The 20313-nt window shown below is 39.3% G+C and overlaps 1 protein-coding gene and 1 long non-coding RNA gene across 4 annotated transcripts in view; one reads left to right on the plus strand and one right to left on the minus strand.

Moving 5' to 3' along the window:
* Positions 1-82: 82 nt before the first annotated feature.
* The window catches only part of LOC144001439 (inactive phospholipase D5-like), a 34935-nt gene continuing 14704 nt past the window's right edge, over positions 83-20313 (minus strand). For all 3 annotated transcript variants that reach the window (XM_077495760.1, XM_077495758.1, XM_077495759.1), the window contains exons 2-10: positions 16451-16587; positions 9038-9224; positions 6395-6503; positions 6177-6304; positions 5309-5506; positions 3917-4053; positions 3659-3824; positions 3489-3579; positions 83-2436 (exon numbers count right to left, since the gene is read on the minus strand). In XM_077495760.1, the coding sequence (XP_077351886.1) occupies positions 1964-2436; positions 3489-3579; positions 3659-3824; positions 3917-4053; positions 5309-5506; positions 6177-6304; positions 6395-6503; positions 9038-9224; positions 16451-16587 (1626 nt within the window). In that variant the 3' untranslated portion in view covers positions 83-1963. The remainder of the gene's footprint in view (positions 2437-3488; positions 3580-3658; positions 3825-3916; positions 4054-5308; positions 5507-6176; positions 6305-6394; positions 6504-9037; positions 9225-16450; positions 16588-20313) is intronic.
* LOC144001446 (uncharacterized) lies at positions 9290-12287 on the plus strand. The gene is made up of 3 exons (XR_013278488.1): positions 9290-9599; positions 10013-10243; positions 10512-12287. It is a non-coding gene; the product is annotated as an uncharacterized LOC144001446 (long non-coding RNA).

Genomic DNA, 20313 nt, shown 5'->3' on the forward strand with positions numbered 1-20313 from the left:
CATCCTACTAAATTCCCTTTTATACTTACTTATTTTCCCCATGACAAATTTACAGAATTTAAGAAAACACAAGACACCAAACTGGAGTATATATTTTTTTAATGAACTGTAAAAATGCAGCAATCGTCATATAATCCAGTGTATGTATGCAAATTAACAAAGGTATTCAAATAAATAGGCATTCCTGTTATGTTTTAAAGGTATACGCTTAATTGTAGCTTGCAAGGCTCATGTATGTACAGTGCACAAGTGAAGGCCATGCGAGGCAGCAGCAGTCATGCTGGAAAAAACATTTCAACAGCGTAAAGGTAGGCGACGTTTACAAAGCTTAAAAAGTCATACCTGGAATTGGAAAGCTGGAAAACAGCAAAACACTCACTTATTGGCCCTTAACGTTCTAATTTTCGGCATCATTTCCATTGATATTTTTTTTTTTTGCAGCAGTGTTGATGTTAATATAAAACAGACCAGCTGTCAGAGTACTCGGCAGCCCATGGAAACATAAATTCCATGTGACTTAATATTGATAAGATTCTACCTAATCAGCAGAAATCAACATCATGGATGAAAATAATACAACTCTTGAAATTGCGTTCACTGTTTTCTTTGGAGCCTTTGAATTCTGCAGTTATCATAGTGGCCACTAGATAGTGCTATTAAGCATTTCTGAAGAAAGCCTGTGCAGTGGTACCTTGACTTACGAGTTTGTGATACCTGCAATATGATAAAACGACCAATATGGTCGTACCGTGTTGGAGGACTTGTGGTGGTCGATATTTTTTAACAAGTAAAAAATAATTAACAAGTAGATGGTATGTGCTGATTTTAAGACCCCCTTTTTCTTTTATCGCTCAGTTCCTTAGACCCCAATATTAGATTTGGCAGAGGCATCCTTTGTTGAATTACAGTTATAATTCTTTAATAAAAAAAAAAAAAAAGTTTCCTCCTGTACTAAACATCATTAAGCATATATTTTGTAAAATGTCTTGAAGTCCTGTTGTTTATGTTTAATAAATTTAAAGCACCAAAAATCACGCTATTTCTACTAGTGCCGTTGAAAATATTCTCCAATTTCGATCCTGTAAATGCCAAGAAACGCTTCTTGGGAGGAGCAATATGGCGGCCTCAAAAATCTTGGCCTATCGGCTATCCAGCCATATATTAGGGGTGTTAAAAAAAATCGATTCGGCGATATATCGCGATACTACATCGCGCGATTCTCGAATCGATTCAATAATCGGCAGAATCGATTTTTTTTAATTTTTTTTATTTTTAGGATTCACACCTTGAGCATGGAAGAATGTTATATGAACGGAACATTAAGCCTTAATATTTTATTTTAATGCTGTTTAAACATGAAACAGATTACAACCTCTATAAGACTGAAATTTCAGATAAATAAATAATACATTTTCATATAAATCTTACACTCTACAAGCTTACTGATTAGTATTTTCTAAATTTGAATGAAAAAAAATCGCAACAATCGACTTATAAATTCGTATCGGGATTAATCGGTATCGAATCGAATCGTGACCTGTGAATCGTGATACGAATCGAATCGTCAGGTACTAGGCAATTCACACCCCTCCCATATATATTTAGATCAGTGAGTGAACCCAACATGCATGTTGTTGGAACGTGGAAGGAAGCTGGAGTACCCGGACAAAAACCAAGTATGGCGAGAACATGCAAACTCCACACACGAAGGCTTTAGCTGAGATTCCAACCCAAGACGGTGACGCCTCTGTGCTGACCACTTGAACTTCTCGATGTAAATCCAGCCCGATAGCTAACCTGACCAGATCAAGTTGCACGAGAGGAGCATTGCGCTTCCTTCCTGAGTTCATCCGTGTCTCGAGCCAGCTCAACTTTCTCTAAAAACGAGCTACTGTTAGCCTGAAAGTGTTGTTACAAAAAAAATTGCTCCAAAAGAGCTCATGTTTCCCACAGAAGATGCGCTTTACGGGGATGTGTTCAAGATCTCCCCGCTCTCAGGCGATTGGTTGTTGGCTTCCTTTGGGCGGTCCCACGCGCTCCTTTTGATTTGTGGCTGCGAGTGTTCAAGTTGAACGACTTCCTGGTCCGCAAGCGGCGTCAGTCCTCCGTAGCTCTCGCTCCGGACGACGTCGCCGTCATCTTTGGGGTCGTTTGGGAAGGGCGCCGGGACGGTATCGTGCCGACGAGCCGCCCCGCCGTTCAGCTGGCTGTCTTTGGCCGGTAGCGCTGCGTTGGTCTGCCGCTTCTTGCTGCAGACGGGGATCTTGTTGGCCTGCAGGGAGCGGGCGTAGCTGGAAAACCAGTCCCTCTCGAAAGCGGCCCGGAGCTGCTCCACCACCGTGGAGTTCTTCTGCTCCGCCGCGCCCTCGGCTTGACTGACGACCAGGCCGACGCCCGCGTTGTAGGTGAACTCGTTCCCCATCCAGTCCAGATTGCCTATCAGGACAAAAAACGAGGGCTTTTGCCTCCTCAAAGAAGATGCGACTGCCTGCATTCTTCGCTGTATCACGGTTCATACAGATTTTTTTTTTTCGTGTGTACTTCAATCTATCAACAATAGAGGCACTGGCGAGTCCACCTATATTTTTCCACTTAGAGCTCGGGCGTTGCGACTAGGTGAGTGGCTTCTACTTTTTGTAGCAGAGCCCAGAGTGTGGAGAAGGAAAAAAAAAAAAAAGAGTTGACCTCTACCAAGACTCTTTGGCATTTAACTCATTTGCTCCCAATAACGTGTAAATACGTTTTTTTTTTTAAATGTTCTAAGTGTCCCAAAGACATATTTATACGTTTTTTTTGTTTTATGCTAGAGCATACAGAAGGCTTTGATGCAGCCTCTCAACTGCAAAGAATGGTTGCAGAAATGGTAGTTATTACACAAACGGCCAGCAGGTGGCAGCAGAGCAAAGGAGATCAACCAGGGCCATATTTTTTTAAATATTGCGCACAAGTAATACACGTGAAAAAAACAACAACCTAAAACTAATACTAAAACTAAGCATTTGTTAATTAAATAATTAAAACTCATAAAAACTAACGGAACCAACCTGAAAACTAATTAAAACTAACTTTAAAAAAAACTAAAATGAAATATTCCAAAACTTTGCAAAAAATTGTTTTTTAAGGTATGAATTGATCATGAAAAAAAATAATGAATTATCAGATTCATTATAGACCAAATATTATGTTCTTACTGTTGAAAATGTTTCAGTGAGTCAAGTATCCCTTTAATTTCTTCGAATGTATTTCTGTTTTAGCGATTTAAAACGCTACCTTTATTTTTCCGAGGCGGAATGTTGTAAGGAAGTCAAAGGGTGAAAACTGCGCACAAAGTTTCAAATGTTTTTTTCTGTAGTCCTTTTCAAATCACTCCAAAAACACACAAAACTGAGCTTTGTCATTAGCATAGCATGATCAAGTAAGACCACGCCATGTTGAATCTGATACGGTTACAATGCAATCCACATAATCAAGTGAAATAGCCCCCGTACCTAAATAAATGGCTCTGTCCGTCACCATGAACCGGTTGTGGTTTATCCCTCGGAGACTGCCGTCCCGCTCCACTTTGGGCTTGAAGAACTTCTGCACACGTACAAACACACCACAGACGTCGCCTTCGCGATTGCGTACGCGGTTGGAATCGGTCCGAGTTTGGACTCACGGCTTCGAGTGAGCAGTCGGCTTGCTCCACGCACAGACTCCTCAGAGACCACACAAAGTTGAACGTCAGCGGATGCGTGTTTTCCCAGCAACTGATCAGCAGGCGCACGCGCACCCGCCTCAGGATCAGAGCCTCCCGCAGAAAGCCGTCGATTCGAGACCAGTACCTTGGACACCGGACGAAGGATTGATTTAGATCGGGGGGGGGGGGGGGGGTTGCCCACTGTTTGCTGATAAACTCTCAGCCAGGTGAGCTCACCTGTAAGAACTGGTGTTGAGCAGCGGCAAGTAGTCGGTGATGGAGATGTACACAAAGTGACGGGCGTCCTTTATGACCCACGAAATGGCTTCCAGGTCACTGCTTCGGTCTTTGGGGATGAAAACATCCGGGGAGGTCTGTGGACAGAATAAATACCGAGTCAGCTCGTGGGAATAACAAGTCAGCAACAAGGTTATTTTAGTTCACGGAAACTAACGAAAATACGGAAGCGTATTGCATTCACTTGAAAAAAAAAATCTTTTTTTTTTTTTGAGGAACTTTGTTTCTTTTGAGTATTTTTTTTTTCTGTTTTTCTGAATATTTTTTTCTGTTTTACTGAACATTTTTTTCTATCATTAAAAAAAAAATCAGAAAAACAAGGGAAAAAAATATTCCGAAAAACAGAGCACCAACTTCTGTTTTTTGGAGTAATTTTTTTTTTTTTTAACCTCTGAACTTCACGAGGTGGGAGTAACAAGATGGCCGTCCCGTGATCGGCTATCCAGTCATATATACAGGTCAGTGGTCTGCAACAAGCCGCTTGGAGTTCAGAGGTAAAAAAAAAAAAAAGTCAAGTCAAGTAAAGTTGACTTGGGAAAAAAAAAAAAAAAAAATCAGTAAAACCAAAGTTGGTGCTCTGGTTTTTGGAATATTTTTTTCCCCCTCTTTTTAAAAAAAAAATGTTTTCCACCACTGTTTTTCCTGAATATTTATTTTTATGCCAGAAAAAAAAACCATAAAACAGAAAAAAATATATAAAAAAAAACCAGAAAAAATTACTCAAAAGACAAAGCTCCCCCCAAAAATTACTAAAAAAACCCAAATTTTTTTCTCAAGTCAATGCAATATGCTTACGTACGGAAGAAAAAAAATAAAACTAACGAAATAAAATAAAAACGAAAATGCATTTAAAAACTACATTTTATGTTGACAAAACTAACTCAAACTAACTATAAATACAGCAAAAATGTCCTTCGTTGTACTCTTTGGTAATAAATTTAATGGGGATGATTTTAAATGTGATTTTTAAGTTGATTTATTTTTATATGAACCGGAATAAGGACGTTTGAAAGTGTGTCACACGGAAGTGACGTCATTTGGCAGCAGCCAATGGAAAAGCACCAAAAGATGACGTCGCTCGCATAGTGTTTTTTTTTTTTTTTTTTTTTTTTTTTTTTAATAGTGCACACATGTAATAGACATTTTAAAAAACGAAAACTAATACTGAAATTAACTAAAACGAACCATTTATTAATTAACTTCAACTAACAGAACCACCCTTAAAACTAACAATTCAAAATGTAGAACTAAAATGAAAAATCCCCGAAGTGTTCATCGTCATCACGTTGCGCGAGAAGGTTGCCATCGCCCTCGATTTCGTCTGCCACTCACAGAGACGTACGCTTGCGCCTTGGTGCCGTTGACGGTGAGCTGCAGCGGCGAGTCCTTGTTGAAGAGGGCGAAGAGGCGCTTGGACCAGAAGGACGGGATGAAGTCCTTGTACTGGAGCGCCCAGTAGACGTTGAACACCCTGTGGAGGTCCAGAGCCAGACAGCTGCAGTTGTACACCAGCGCGCCCAGCTCCTTCCTCTGGTGAGCAAACAATCGCACGCTCAAGCAGCGCTTCTCAAATTGACTTCTTCCCGATTTTACATGTGGGCCAATTAACTCACTCACTCGCCGCCATTTTCACATTTCGCAATCCCGTTCGCTCCCGGCTGTTTTACTGGATTCTGACTGGTTTTGCCAGGCCCACAGAATATTGTGTTCTATTGCTATAAAAGGATGGAACCTATCTAAAGAAAGATTAAAGTCTCTTCTTTCATCAGGAAAAAAAAAAAAGTATGTTTCTATCTGTTTCCGTTTTGCAGCAATTAGCATTAGAAGAGAGCTAAGTTTCATCAGTTTTCACAAATCTATTTCAAATTGTAAGTAATTTAGCTGTTTTGCTACATGGCCCTGGTTGATCTCCTTTGCTCTGCTGCCACCTGCTGGCCGTTTGTGTAATAACTACCATTTCTGCAACCGTTCTTTGCAGTTGAGAGGCTGCATCAAAGCCTTCTGTATGCTCTAGCGTAAAAAAAAAAAAAAACGTCTTTGGGACACTCAGAGCATAAAAAAAAAACGTATTTATACGTTATTGGGAGCAAATGAGTTAAGAAAAAAAAATCTTTCAAATGATTGCGACGTATGGTCACATAATCCCTGAGCGAACTAGTACATAAAGATGACAAAAAAATAGTTTGAGAAGGAGAGCTACTGTGGCCAGGGATCTCCAGTCCATGCTGCCGCTGCCGATGTAGAAGTGTCTCCTGTCCACCACCCAGAAGGACGAGTGGAGGCGACCTTTCGTCAGCGCCGTCGTGTTCACGTAATGCACCTCGGCGCCTGCAAACACAGACAAAGTCAGAGGAAGCGTACGGGGAAGCCCTCTTCCAAGAAGGGCCCGAACCCGATTGGGAATACGCCAATGCTGACCGTGTCCGGCGAGCGTCTTGAGCTCCGCCGAGTCCACCATCCCGCTCGACACCTTCAGCTGGATTTTCTTGGACTTGAGCGCCAGCAGCCTGGACAGCAGAACTCGACCCTGTGAGGCCCACATACATACACCAAAAAAACAAACAAACAAACAAACAAACAAAAAAAACAGACTTAATCAGAGTGCACGCAAACTGATTTTTAACATGACAAAGGGAAAAAAAAAGAGAGGAAAAACGTGTGTAGCAAATACTCTCACGTGTGGCATACATTGTTGTAGTACTGAGACTGACCTGTGAGAGGCAGCATGGTGCCAGACTGACAGAAAATATAAAAAGTAACCATAATCACACTGTGGTAGCAAACCTTTCTCACTGTCAGTTTTCTTTTGTTTTTTTGGTAGAGATAGACCGATATGTTTTTTTTTTCCAGGGCCGATACCGATGCCGATTATTAGTAGTCAAGGACTCCGATAACCGATATTCATTTTCACTAAAAAGGGAAAATATTGGCATCAAAATTTGGAATAATACAAACTCCAGCTTTTAATTTTTTGAGAGGAATTTTAAAGCATATGTTTATTGATCAAATTTTAGGGTTAGAAAAATATTTCTATTTATTTATTTATTTATTAAATCTTAGTCAATAGACGTCTTTGTGTTTAAAATCTAACAAGTTCCGGGATCTCCCAGGAGCAGTTGAAAGTTTTCAAAAGTTAAATAAACAATTGTTTTCGACACTCAAGTATTCCAAAAGGTCAAAATATCTGAAGTATTATTATTATTATTATTATTATTATTATTAATATTATTTTACTTATCTTAGCTTAATTTCAAACAAAAACAGAAGGTGCAGAGAGTTCCCAGGGTCAGCAGAATCTCAAAAAATTTTAATAAATAAATAAATAAATACATACATACATTTAAATGACTTCCCTGAAGTTAAGACTTTGTTTTTTTTTTTTTAATGGATCGATTATCGGCCATATGATTCTTCAAAATGGCCGATGCCGATATTCGTCAAAATGCTTAATATCGGTGCCGATAATCGGCCCAGCCCACACCACAGGATAATCGGTTAGGATCATCTTTAGCGACATCCGATAATCAAGCTTTTGCTGACAACGGAGATTTTCGTACCTCGCGTACACTGCATACATTACAGTTGTTGTTTTTTTTGCAACGCTAACAAGTCAGTTAATGCGTCTCATTAATCAGCAAAACGCTTGCCGATGTTCGTAAACATACAGCGCACGCACACGCACGTCGAAAGCTGAAAGGCCATTAAGCGTTTCGAGACCCGAAACCTCCGAGGAGGAGCCATTACCTCCTAATGAACAGCCTTTCCATGTTGTTAGCCCTGAATCTGATATACTGCTGCACTCTTTTGCATGTGTGTGTCGCAACCTTTTAAAAACGAAGTCGATATCAGTTCGTCAGATTGCAAAGCCGAAATGAGGAGCACATTTCATTTAATGCAGCCCGAATAACAACAACAACAACAAGCAGCAAATGTGGCAACTTCCTCTCGTGAGAGAATTTCATTGGAAATTGTAAGCGCGAGTGAGAATCGAGTTGCCAATTGAACAAAAGTGGAAGTATAAACGTCCTGCCTCGCTGACCTGGAGACGGAGACGGCCTCGAGTTCAGGAGACGTCTCCTTGACGCCTCCTGGAGGTCGAGCCGAGTCGCCAGGGAGTCGCATTCAATTCAAACAATGTTCGATTTTTTTTTTTTTTTTTTCCGGAGACAATTAAAAGTCTGCAGTCTCCGGGACATGCTGGAGACCGATCAGACGTTTTCACTACTTTGCACTGGCGTCGTTTTGTATGGAGGACCAAAACTGACACAATTCAAAATAAATAAATGACGAAAAGTGAAAATAAAAATGGATATTTAAAAAATAGACTATTTAATTTTTGAATTATATTTTTTTTTATATCTTTTTATTTTCACTTTTAATCATTTGTTTATTTATTTTGTCATTTATTTATTGCAGTACGGCCCCAAACTGCCAAAACTGCCACAATTCAAAATAAATAAATGACTGAATAAATGACTAAAAGTGAAAATAAAAATGGATATTAAAAAAATATAATTCGAAAATTATATAAAAAAAATAAATGGAAATAAAAAAAGAGCAATATATATTTGTATTTAATTTTTTAATTATATTTTTTTTATATCTGTTTTTATTTTCACTTTTAACCATTTGTTTATTTATTTTGTCATTTATTTATTGCACTACGTCTCAAAACTGCCAAAATTAAAAATAAATAAATGACTAAAAGTGAAAATAAAAACGGATATAAAAAAATATACATCATTCAAAAATTAAATAAAATTTATTTATGTATGTATATATAATTTTTCTCTTTTTATTTCCATTTATATATTTTTTTAATATAATTTTTGAATTGTTTTTTTTTTATATCCATTTTTATTTTCACTTTTAGTCATTTATTTATGTATATATTTAGTCATTTATTTATTTTGAATTTTGGCAGTTTTGATCCTCCATAGTTTTGTAGGAAATTGTGAAAACTGTTCAGCACGAGTGAGAAATGAAGTTGGAAGTCGTACAACATGTCAAACATGGGGGAAAAAAACCCCAACAAACGAGAATTCCGTTTTTTGTTTGTACCTGTCTAGCCGCCGGCTGGAAGCTGGACTCGTATTCGGAGGAGTTGAGGAGCCACAGCGGGGAAACGATCTCCACCAAGCGGATGGCCCGATCCAGAAGGCCGAGAAGCCCCGCCGAGAGCGGGAGGTGCGACGCCGTGCTGTCGGAGAAGGAGACGTCTTCCGGAATGTTCTCCACCAAAACAACTCTGAGGGAGAAAATGGTGAAGATGTCACGTGAGCGACAAGGTCATTTTCTGTCCTAACCGTCGTGATTTCGCAACAATAGGTCGCTTGCACATGTCGTCACTTCCGCCTCGGATTTCTCGTAGTCGCCATGCTGGGTGGCCTCCATTTACGTAGCGATTCGGTCTAACACGTATCTATCACGTTTGTTTTCTGCGTTTAAAATGGTACATTGTTGCTGTATCGTTGGCTGTTCGAACAAAGCCAAGGGGGAAAATGGTCGGTCTTTTTTCCGAATTCCGAAAATTATTAGGAACCAGGGCCTGGAGACAGGAGTGCGGACTCCGGAGGGAAGTCGTTACTTTGGGCTCGTGTGTGCAGCCATCACTTTGTGAGCGGTAAGCTTGTTTACCTTTATTTAATGCATGAGGATTAATAACGTTTCGACCGCCCATATATGGGCAAGTTGCTTATGTTTTGGATTCATGAGCAAGCAAGTTCGGTAGTACAAGCTGGCTAGCGGACGTTAGCCGAAAGCTAACATCGAACATTTTCACCCAAGTAGTGCCAGTGCAAAGTGTTTACTGCTGAAATTGGATTGATTAGTCTTGGGCTCTTAATGCCGATAACATGTTTTTTGGTGGCAAAATGTAAACTTGGAAAAAAAAGAGACAGAAGGGGCTGATGCAAGAAAACAGACCCCCGGTAGCCTACACATCATGCTAAAGAACTTATTCACGGCCACCCTACTGCGGTAAAATAACCAGTCTTTCCATATTTTATTTGTTTATATATTTGTTTATTTTAACAGGTCGCCCTGCGCCCGTTTTTCTGTCCAATCATCCCGACTGGGCTCCAACATTAAAGTTGGGTCCCAAGTTACAACATCTATGTCTCAGCCCAGTCGGTGCCAAGATATGAACGTGCACAGAAGAGACAAGCAAAGAAAAGACGACTCGAAGTGGCAGAGATTGTTGCAGTTATGCAGCCAGATGGCTCCAGTAACCTGTACCCTCAAGTACTGCTGACATCATTGACTCTGGTATGCCACTCAGAATTCATTACATGATATATTGTATGCATGAGTGAATGTGTTTGTTTGTGTGTGTACACGCACCTTATATTTTAGAGACATTTGGAAGTGTTTATAGAAATAAGTATTTGCCTGTAGCAATGTTCATACATTAAAAAATGCAACAAAATGTGTACATTTCTTTTACACTGACAAAAAAACTATACTACTTTACTATATTAAACCTATTACTGGTACCGTATTTTTTTGTGATTTTTTTCTTTATTTTTTTCTTTAGGGATCTCATGCCACACCGACTTGATTGCCAATGACATGATGGAAACGAAGGCGAGCATCAAAGCATTGGAGGAGGACAACATGCGACTGTTTGTTTGGCGCTAATAAAGGCAGCGTTTATACAAATTCTATTGTTGGGTTTGTTTACAAAGCTATACATAATACAAATGACAGGATTTGACTCAATGTGCAATATGGTCCCTCTTAAAGTAATGGCATAAATCTCTATTATTTCTAAAAGCACAAAAAATGAAGTGAATAATGATTAGATGTAGTAATTTCAGGGTTAAAAATTGAACTGTTAATTAATGTAGTTTATTTTAGCACAGGTGCCTACCATCCTGATGACGGTATGATGTAATGTTGATGGGGTACGCAATGACTTTCATTATGCTATGTACAGAGGAAAAAGTTGCTCTCTTTTGAATTTGTTTAATGTAAGACAAGTACCAGTACTGTGTTACAGTTTTCCCAATAATCCTTGTTTCACACTTGTCACGAAACCACTGTCCTTTTGGCAGTCTAGATTGGCACACTTCAAGTGATATCATTTGATTTTACAATCTGCTGCAGCACAAAAAACTACTTTATTCCGCATCTTTGAAGTACATGAGCAAGTGGTAGGTGACAGCGGCTGAGCAGGAACACTGGAAGTCCACTGCTGATCTAGTAAATGCTCTCCCGAGCAGTTCAGGTAAGGAGGGGATTTTGGGAAAAAAAAACTCTGGCTTTTCCAACTGGCCAAAACGAGCGATCTGGGTGGACTCGCTCAATCACACTTTGTCCACACCACAAAGTCGCAGAAGTCCGTCCAGTTAAACTCATCTGTGCCTGAATCTGAAAATATTACAAACATTGTAATGAAAATATGAAACATAGAATTAAATAAGAAACTACAAAAAGTAAAGCCATACATACCTGGTAATACTATTGGTGTTGTGACAAGTGATGGGAATTGTTGCCATCTGGCACCAGACAGAAATTGGGTGTTGTGACAGCCTCCTTAACCGTGAGATCATAAGAAAAGCTGTCAGTATGCTCAGTAGTTACCATGAACACGTTTTATTGTACTGGAAACTGAAACGAAAAATACGTCCTCTGAGAGTGGTTAACCTTAACCATTTAGAATAAGTTGATTAAGTAACATGTAACTAGTGAAAGGGTAGCATTAGATTTAATTAAGCCACGGGGAGGCTGTGCAGTTACTTTTTATTCTTATACGCTCTGCCATATTTGCCTGTTATAAAATTATTAGAAAAACCACATCAGGTAAAGCCAGCTGTGCATGTAAACACAATGATAACAGGAAGCCTGAGAACAAATCAACATTTTTGTGTGCAGAATTACCAACACCATGTGGTTTACTTACGTGCAACAGCAACCGTTTCTTCTGATGCGATGTTAAAGTTTACACTCTGTATCCACCCGCTTACAAAATAATTGTAAGCCTCCAGGGATTTGTTGGCGTGTTATGGAGCATGTTGTCAACACGAGGTAGGGAAAGATGTCCAGAGATGTCACATTTGGCCAGCAAGCTTTCTCCGTCAAAAAAAAATCACCCTTGGTCAGGACGTAATTAGGATCAATCCCGCCACACAGAGACACCTTCTGCCTGTATCGTTGTTTTTGATCTTCCGGTAAATCGTGAAAATACTGCGAAAATTACATCAGGTTGATAAGCTCTACCGTGTAACTCGCGAGTGTACCTTTTGAACCGGCGGACACCCAATATGGCGCCCGAAGGAAAAACTCCCATGATGCATTACGATGTGCAAGCGACCTATACAGTATGTTACGTCGCCTGTCTCCAGTGGAGACGATTACCTGACAAATTGACTTTTAACGAGGAACATCGACGTATCTTCACTAACAACCACCAGGAAACATTATTCCTCATATATCGTCGACAGTGCGTCGAATTGAAGGTTAATGCGCTTACATCAGCAGCAGATGTGATTACGCCATGTCAGGAAGGTCTGACAAACAAGGTGCAGGCTCGAGCGAGTGCAAAAACAACACCGGCACAAACTTGATACTTGACCGAGTTACATTAGAGGCGCACGGCCCATTAAATAAGGAAAAAAAAAAAAGATTGCCTACGTGCAGTTAAGCCAGTGCTTCTCAATTATTTTCTGTCATGCCCCCCGAGGAAGATGCTAAATGCTACAAATAAATAGTATCATTTGGCTATAAAATTGTTCTAAGCACACCTCTGCATAACACTGTATCCGTGTTAACGTATAAGAGAATAAAAAAAGAAAAAAAGAAATATGGATCAACTTGTAACAAAGAATAGCTTGATTAGCTGTAACAGAAAAGATCTGAAATTCAAAAATAAAATTGAATCCTTAATTAAACTATAAACATTTTTTGACTGACCACGTCAAACCATATGAAACGGACAAAAAAAATAGACATAAAATCAATAAATAAACTGATCACCAACATTAACTCAGGAGCACAATATTAAAAAAAAAACAAAAAAAACTTTAACCTGCAAAACATAATTTGTTTTTAAAATAATTTGTGCTGATTTTTTATTTTTTTTTGCTGTGTGCAAAGCGCGCATGCTCAGTGCAAACAAAACCACTACACCACCGAGCGAAGGCTCCCTGCACACACTCTGCCAATAATGAGAGCGCCACTGCCCCCTAATGTAGTGGAGTGCAATTGCACTTTATTCGAGGACAGTAAAAAAATAAATACATAAAAAGGCATGTTCCCCGAGGTCAAACGCGCCCCTCTTGACGAAGCCTCGCGCCCCCCCGGGGGGCCGGGTTGTCGGTCGCTCGCTCGCTGAGGGGCACACGTCGGCCTCAGCGGGTTTCATTTACCGGCAAGGCTTTTGATTCGCGGGCACTCGCCAGCTTGGCGCTTTGAAATTCCTGGCAGAAGCCGAGCGCGCTCAGATTTTGGGACGCGGCCAAAGGTCAGACGGGCCTCATGATGGCCGCACGCTGAATTCACAAAAATCGGTCGTTGACCCTTCCTTCCGCGGGAGGTTTTTCCGTTGAGTCATTCTGATGATATTGTTTGGAAGCGCTCAAGGCTTCATCCTACATTCCGACTAGGAAACAGGAAGGAAGCTCGGCTGCATTTGCCTTTAACTTGAAATTGTGGCATCAGAACTCAACGAAATGCATAAAATAATCTCAAGAAAACACACAGCGGCGCCAAAATCAAATGCGTTTAATCTCCTGTCTCGGAAAGCAATCACCAGCTGCACTCGGTCGCCAAATGGAACATCTGCACTCGGCGGTGGCGTTGACAAGGTGCTAAAAGCTTCACGGAATTTGGGCCTCCATTTACCCTGTTTTTTTATGTTTGATTTTTGCACAGCAACCGTGACCTGGATATCGATTTGTAACCCGCTTCCAAGCTGCCCGACAGCAGGCAATTACGCCAGATGCGCTTCATTCCGCCGCCGCCGCCTTGTGAGGTCAAACCCGCCGCAGTGCATCGAGCAATACACGCTCGCAAGGAATTAGTCTTCCGCTGCAGAAGAGGTGCAAAGGGCCAGAAAAAGTCATTAAAATGGGAAAAATAAATATTGCAAGAATAAAGTTGATTGCCAAATGACGCAAATCTTCTAGAAATCCCTATGCAATTATTTTAGTGCAAATCGTACAATTATTATACATTTAACAAATACAATAAATATATCAAATATAGGATATATAAAATAAATAAATAAATAAAAGCTACACTTAAATTGATTGAAAATTGTCCCAAATGATTAGTATGAGGGGCAATTTAACTCACTCACTCGCCGCCATTTTCACATTTCGCAATCCCGTTCGCTGACGGCTGTTTTACTGGATTTTGACTGATTTTGCAAGGCCCACAGAATATTGCTATACCTGTCAAGCCTATCAAAAGAAAGATTAAAGTCTCTTCTTTCATCAGGAAAACAAGTATGTTTCTATCTGTTTCTGTTTTGCAGCAATTAGCATTAGAAGAGAGCTAAGTTTCATTAGAATTGTGAGTAATTGAGCTTTTTTTTTCTAGATGGTCTTGGTTGATCTCCTTTGCTCTGCTGCCACCTGCTGGCCGTTTGTGTAATAACTACCATTTCTGCAACCATTCTTTGCAGTTGAGAGGCTGCATCAAAGCCTTCTGTATGCTCTAGCATAAAAAAAAAAAAAAAACAACGTATAAATACGTCTTTGGGACACTTAAAACAAAAAAACATATTTACACGTTATTGGGGGCAAATGAGTTAATAGGAAGCCAATGTTGAAATTTTGAATATTACAAAAAACTCCAAATATGTCAGTACTTCTTGTGCAATCTTCCAAAAATGATTATAAAGACACACACATTTTTTTTTTTTCACATATTCATAATTGTCTGAAATTGCATGAAGTTGCTTCATGCAGTTCTAACCCCAATGAATTCCTGCGCAACATTTTATTACTCATCTTACAAATTTCTTATAAAGGCAAACTTTGAATTTCCATGTCGACTTTTTTTTTTTTTTTTTTTTTGATACCAAAACAATTCTTACATAATTGTTACTAAGACATTTTGCTTTTACAAAAGTCACAATGTTGAATGAAAATCCCCCCCGAAAAATATCCCAAAATGTTTCTAAAATGCCATCATAAAAACCATTCAGCAAGATACATCATTTATTATTTGTTATAAAATTATTAAAAAGTTGACACAGAAATGCGTACTATTAGGTTACCGTATATTATCTGACGCAAGGAATTTAAGGAATTTACTGCATTCGTGATACTTATTACATATACATATTTCAACTTCAGTTTTTACTGTCACACTATTTTATTTATGCTACGTCCGATTTCCACAATTACAATAAAACTCTCAGGATGTGTTCGCAGTGTGCACTTAAGCAAGCTAACCTTTACCAGCAAATTGTATATACAAGCAAAAAAAAAAAAAAGTAGCCAAGTCAAGTCTCGGCAGGGCTCATTAAAAACGAGTCAGGCTTGCACTTACTTATCTATCACCTCGCTTGCTTCCGAGTCGTTAACGCTGTCGCACTTTCAAAGTTACGAGGTGGCGGAAACTCCAGGAAAAAAAAGCGCAATGAGTTTGGAAAGAGGCCGTTCCACATAAATATGCTTTTTCTCGCTGGAGGATATAATTGTAAATAATAAGTTGTCATACGTTTGTCGAAGTGAAGAATGCTTTGCTCCGTTCCCGCTCACGTTAAAACATAGCCTGGCTAATTTGAAAGATGACTCAAAAAAAAAAGCTGAAGAAAGCGCAACATCGAACGCAGCAGAATGGTTAGAGCCAGTCTGCTGACATCGCCTGTTTTCTGTTAGGAAATGATTGCAAACTTAACCACACGTGTACTCGGCAATCTTCCACTCACAAAAAAGTAGACTAAGTTCCAACTATGATTTGCATTTGCATTTTTTGTTCCAGGGTTGGAACACCCATAGAACGAGGGGCGTGGAAAACCAAATAAATAGAGAGGGTGAGGAGAGGAATCTTCAGAGAGTGCAGGAGTGAATTGTATACGTCAGTTCCTCTCCTCGCGAGCCGTGAACTGAGTTTCTTCCCTCCTTTTTTGTGTCGTGTTCAATAGGGATGTCACGATAAGGGCAATATCGTGATATCGTGATATTAAAACTGCCACGATATCGTCGTCGTCGTCACGTTCACAATATTTAAAAGGAACACATCTGTTAAAAAAAAAAAAGTCAGGTTGATTTCCATTTGTGCGGTTCTAGCACCCTCTAGTGGCTAGTTTATTAGTGCAATTTAATTTTCACGAGGGATGTTTTGGCCTTCTATGTTTAAAATCTCAGATGAAGGGGAACCGAATTTGCTTGTGAAGCGATCAATGCGTCAATCAATTGCGTAGAAAGTTCTGTACATGGAGTAAAAACAAATTAATAACATAAAAAAAACAGTACATGGCATAAAATACAAAAAAAATGTATGAATAAATGAAGCTCCCACCTGCAGTCCCGGCTGCAGTTGTCCTCCGTGATGCCGTCCTCGTCCTCGCCCCAAACGTCCACGGCCGAGAAGATGAGCGCCACCAGCACGGCGAAGCAGCACAGCAGAGCAAAAACCACAATGCACTTCTGCTGAGACTAAAAAAAAACAAACACAAAAAAAACATCGATTTTACACGCTACTTTTGGCAGTTAAAAAAAAAAAAAAGACCTTGACTTAGACTCTCGATTTTTAACTCATTTGCTCCCAATAACGTGTAAATACGTTTTTTTTTATGTTGTAAGTGTCCCAAAGACGTATTTATAAGTTTTTTTTTATTTTTATGCTAGAGCATACAGAAGGCTTTGATGCAGCCTCTCAACTGCAAAGAACGGTTGCAGAAATGGTAGTTATTACACAAACGGCCAGCAGGTGGCAGCAGAGAAAAGGAGATCAACCAGGGCCATGTCGAAAAAAATCTCAATTACTTACAATTTGAAATAGATTTGTGAAAACTGATGAAACTTAGCTCTCTTCTAATGCTAATTGCTGCAAAACGGAAACAGATAGAAACATACTTTTTTTTTTTTCCTGATGAAAGAAGAGACTTTAATCTCTCTTTTGATTGGTTCCATGCTTTTATAGCAATTGAACACAATATTCTGTGGGCCTTGCAAAATCAGTCCCAATCCAGTAAAACAGCCGGGAGCCAACGGGATTGCGAAATGTGAAAATGGCGGCGAGTGAATGAGTTAATGCACAAGTCAGCCTGGTCCAGCAGTAGTTCCTATTACAGCGGAGCAGTCCAGCGTCATAATTTTTGATGTTATTTTTATTTCTTGCTCATTTCGCATTGTCTGCTAGCTCGCGCAGCTCAAATGTCATCGAGCCTGTCTTTTAGCGGCGATCGCTTGTTATTTCAGCGCGCGGATTTGGCGTCTCCCGCGGGACTTCAATGGATATCCGCCGGTAATCGGAGCATCTCCCGGCGACCTCCCAAGACACGCTTGAAGGGATATTTGGTTTTGTCGCCGTCTCGTCCTCACACGCGCTCCGCCGCGATCCATCTGCACCCGTGTCCGACATGGCAACGTGCGTTTACCATCCCCGTTGGGTGCAACGTCACACCAGTATTCCCCATATTTCCTCACGATACGATATACGAAACAAGGCTCACGATATGACAATACCACGATTATCTATTGGCAGGTAATAAATACATGATAATCTACCATAAAACGACTCAAGACAAACTCTTTTTCAATGAGAAGATTTATTTTTTTGTACCATCACTGAAACACAGTATTAAAACTGGTGTCTTCTTCACACTATTTTTTTTTTAAACAATTACAAATGTCTTCTTAACATGGACCACTTTCTGTCAACAAATTTGCGTCTTTCTTAACACATTCACTGCCAGCCCAGCAAAAATGCATTATTTGACGTCTTTTTCCGTCAATGGCAGTCAATGAGTTAAGATGAGATGTAACCAAAATTGACGGATTTTTAAGCAAAATTTGCCTTAAAAAAGAAAAAAGGAAAAAAAGGATGCTGCAATATAATCACAAAATATATTGGCACATTGTGTTTAACACATTCACTGCCAGCCCAGCAAAAATGCATTATTTGACGTCTTTTTCCGTCAATGGCAGTCAATGAGTTAGACACGATTGTCAGTCAGTTACAATTTTTGTCACATTGCGAAAGTAAATAAATAAAATTACTTAAATAAGAAAGCCAATTAAATCATTAAGTCATTTGCTCCCAAAAACGTATAAATACGTTCTATTTTAAATATTACCATGTTCCCATAGATGTATTTATACGTTTTTATGTGTGTGGTTTTTTTTTTTTTTTATGCGAGAGTTAGAAAGCTTTGATGCAGCCTCTGAACTGAAGAGAATTGTTGAAGTAATAGTAGTTATCACAAAAACAGCCAGCAGGTGGCAGCAGAGTATAAGAGAGATCAACCATATTGCAAAAAGCTCTTTTTTCCCATTGTTTTAAACAGATTTGTGAATAATGATGAAACTTTACTATATTCTATCTAATGCAAATTGCTGCATAATGGAAACAGACAGAAATATCAATTTTTTTCCTGATGAAAGAAGAGACTAAGCTTGAATCCCGGAGGTGAATATTGAGTGACAGGAAAACAAGCACACGGGATGCTGTCAAGCATGCAATCTTGCTGACCGTACATTTTTGCGTGCTTTATTTACGTCTCAACTGATGCCCGCGTCTCGTCTCCACTCATCAATTCTCACCTGTTTATATGAAATCACGCGCACGACAGATCCGAGCGATGGAGTATTCACCGAATTGCAATTTATTGCTTCCCGGACGGGCGGCCGTTTCCCAACGTGATTCCGATGACGCAGCCGCGATTAGCTTGGGGGCGCATGCGGGGACCCTCACGGCTGCCGAGGAAATGAAAAATGACAAATGTGAAAAATGCTGAGCGGGCACTCGTGTGACGGTCGGACACGCAAACAAAAGCCACGGAAGTCGAGCAGAATTTCATTTTAAAGGCCTTTTTTTCTTTGCTGTTTTCTTGACATTTACTGTTCACATGAATTCAAAAGTATTTCCTTACATTTATGAAAGACGTGAATTTTAGACAATTCAGAATATTTTTAATTCATATTTACAATGATCAAATTAGAATTGCGGCTGCTCATGTTTGTGTAAATATTGAAGTGATTATAACACTAAATCATTTAACCAGTTACTTCCTCCTCAAAATTTCATTTGAATTTAATGTTTGTGGAGATTTGGTCATGTCCTCGCGTCATGTTTACCTTGTTTGACATTTATGAAACACAACAAAAATGGAGAGAAGACGCTCAGTGCAAAGCTCACGAGGAGAAAAAAAAATCCCCTCCTCACCCTCTCTTTTTCTTTGATTTCCACGCCCCGAGTTCCATATTGTTCCAACCCTAATAATGCAAATGCAAATCATAGTTGGAACACAATCTACTTGCGTATGTGAGTAGAAGATTGCCGAGTACGTGTGGTCAAGTTTGCAATCGTTTCTTATAGGGATAGAGCGATTATCGGCCGGGCCGATTATCGGTGCCGATATTTGGCAGTTCGACAAATATCGGTATCGGCCTTTTGACCAATCTGAAGGCCAATAAAGCGGGTATTTTGAACACATTCTGACAATTTTTGCACCTTCTGCAAAAATCTTTTGAAACTTTTTATGAATCCTGATGAAAACCCCAAATTTGCTACGTTTGCATTCATTTTTTGCACAGTGAAATACAGGAACTTTTCATTCATGGATCTATTTCAATTTCCACTTTATAAATAATGATATTGACACTGGGAATTCAATACATGTTTTATTTTTTAAGAATTAAAAAAAAAAAAGTAAAAAAAAAAAAATGTTGAAACTTTTTAAATATAATTTTTAAATATCGTTTAAAATTAAAAAGAAAAGGTACTTTTTAATTTTTACACTAATATTTTCTCTTCTACAGCAAATAAATATCGGCTTGAAATATCGGTTATCGTTCTCCTTGACTACTAATAATCGGTATCAGTATCGGCCTTGAAAAAGCCATATCGGTCTATCACTAGTTCTTAACAGAAAACAGGCGACCTCAGCAGACTGGCTCAAACCGTTCGGCTGCGTTCGATGTTCTGCTTCTTGTGCTTCTTGAATCGAATTTTTTTTTTTAAATCGAATCGAACTGAACTCTTGTGAATGGAAATCCAATCACTTAGGAGAGAATTGATACCCAGCCCTAGTGTGAAAAAAAAACAAAAAAAACATTTATTGCGCAATAGGGTTATTTTGCTTGATTTGAGTTGTCGACTGCAACGTAATGAACATTTTGAATGTTTGTATTTGAACGTGTCAGCCGACGTTCTCGATT

This window comes from Festucalex cinctus, chromosome 14, assembly GCF_051991245.1.
Source record: "Festucalex cinctus isolate MCC-2025b chromosome 14, RoL_Fcin_1.0, whole genome shotgun sequence".
NCBI lineage: Eukaryota > Metazoa > Chordata > Actinopteri > Syngnathiformes > Syngnathidae > Festucalex > Festucalex cinctus.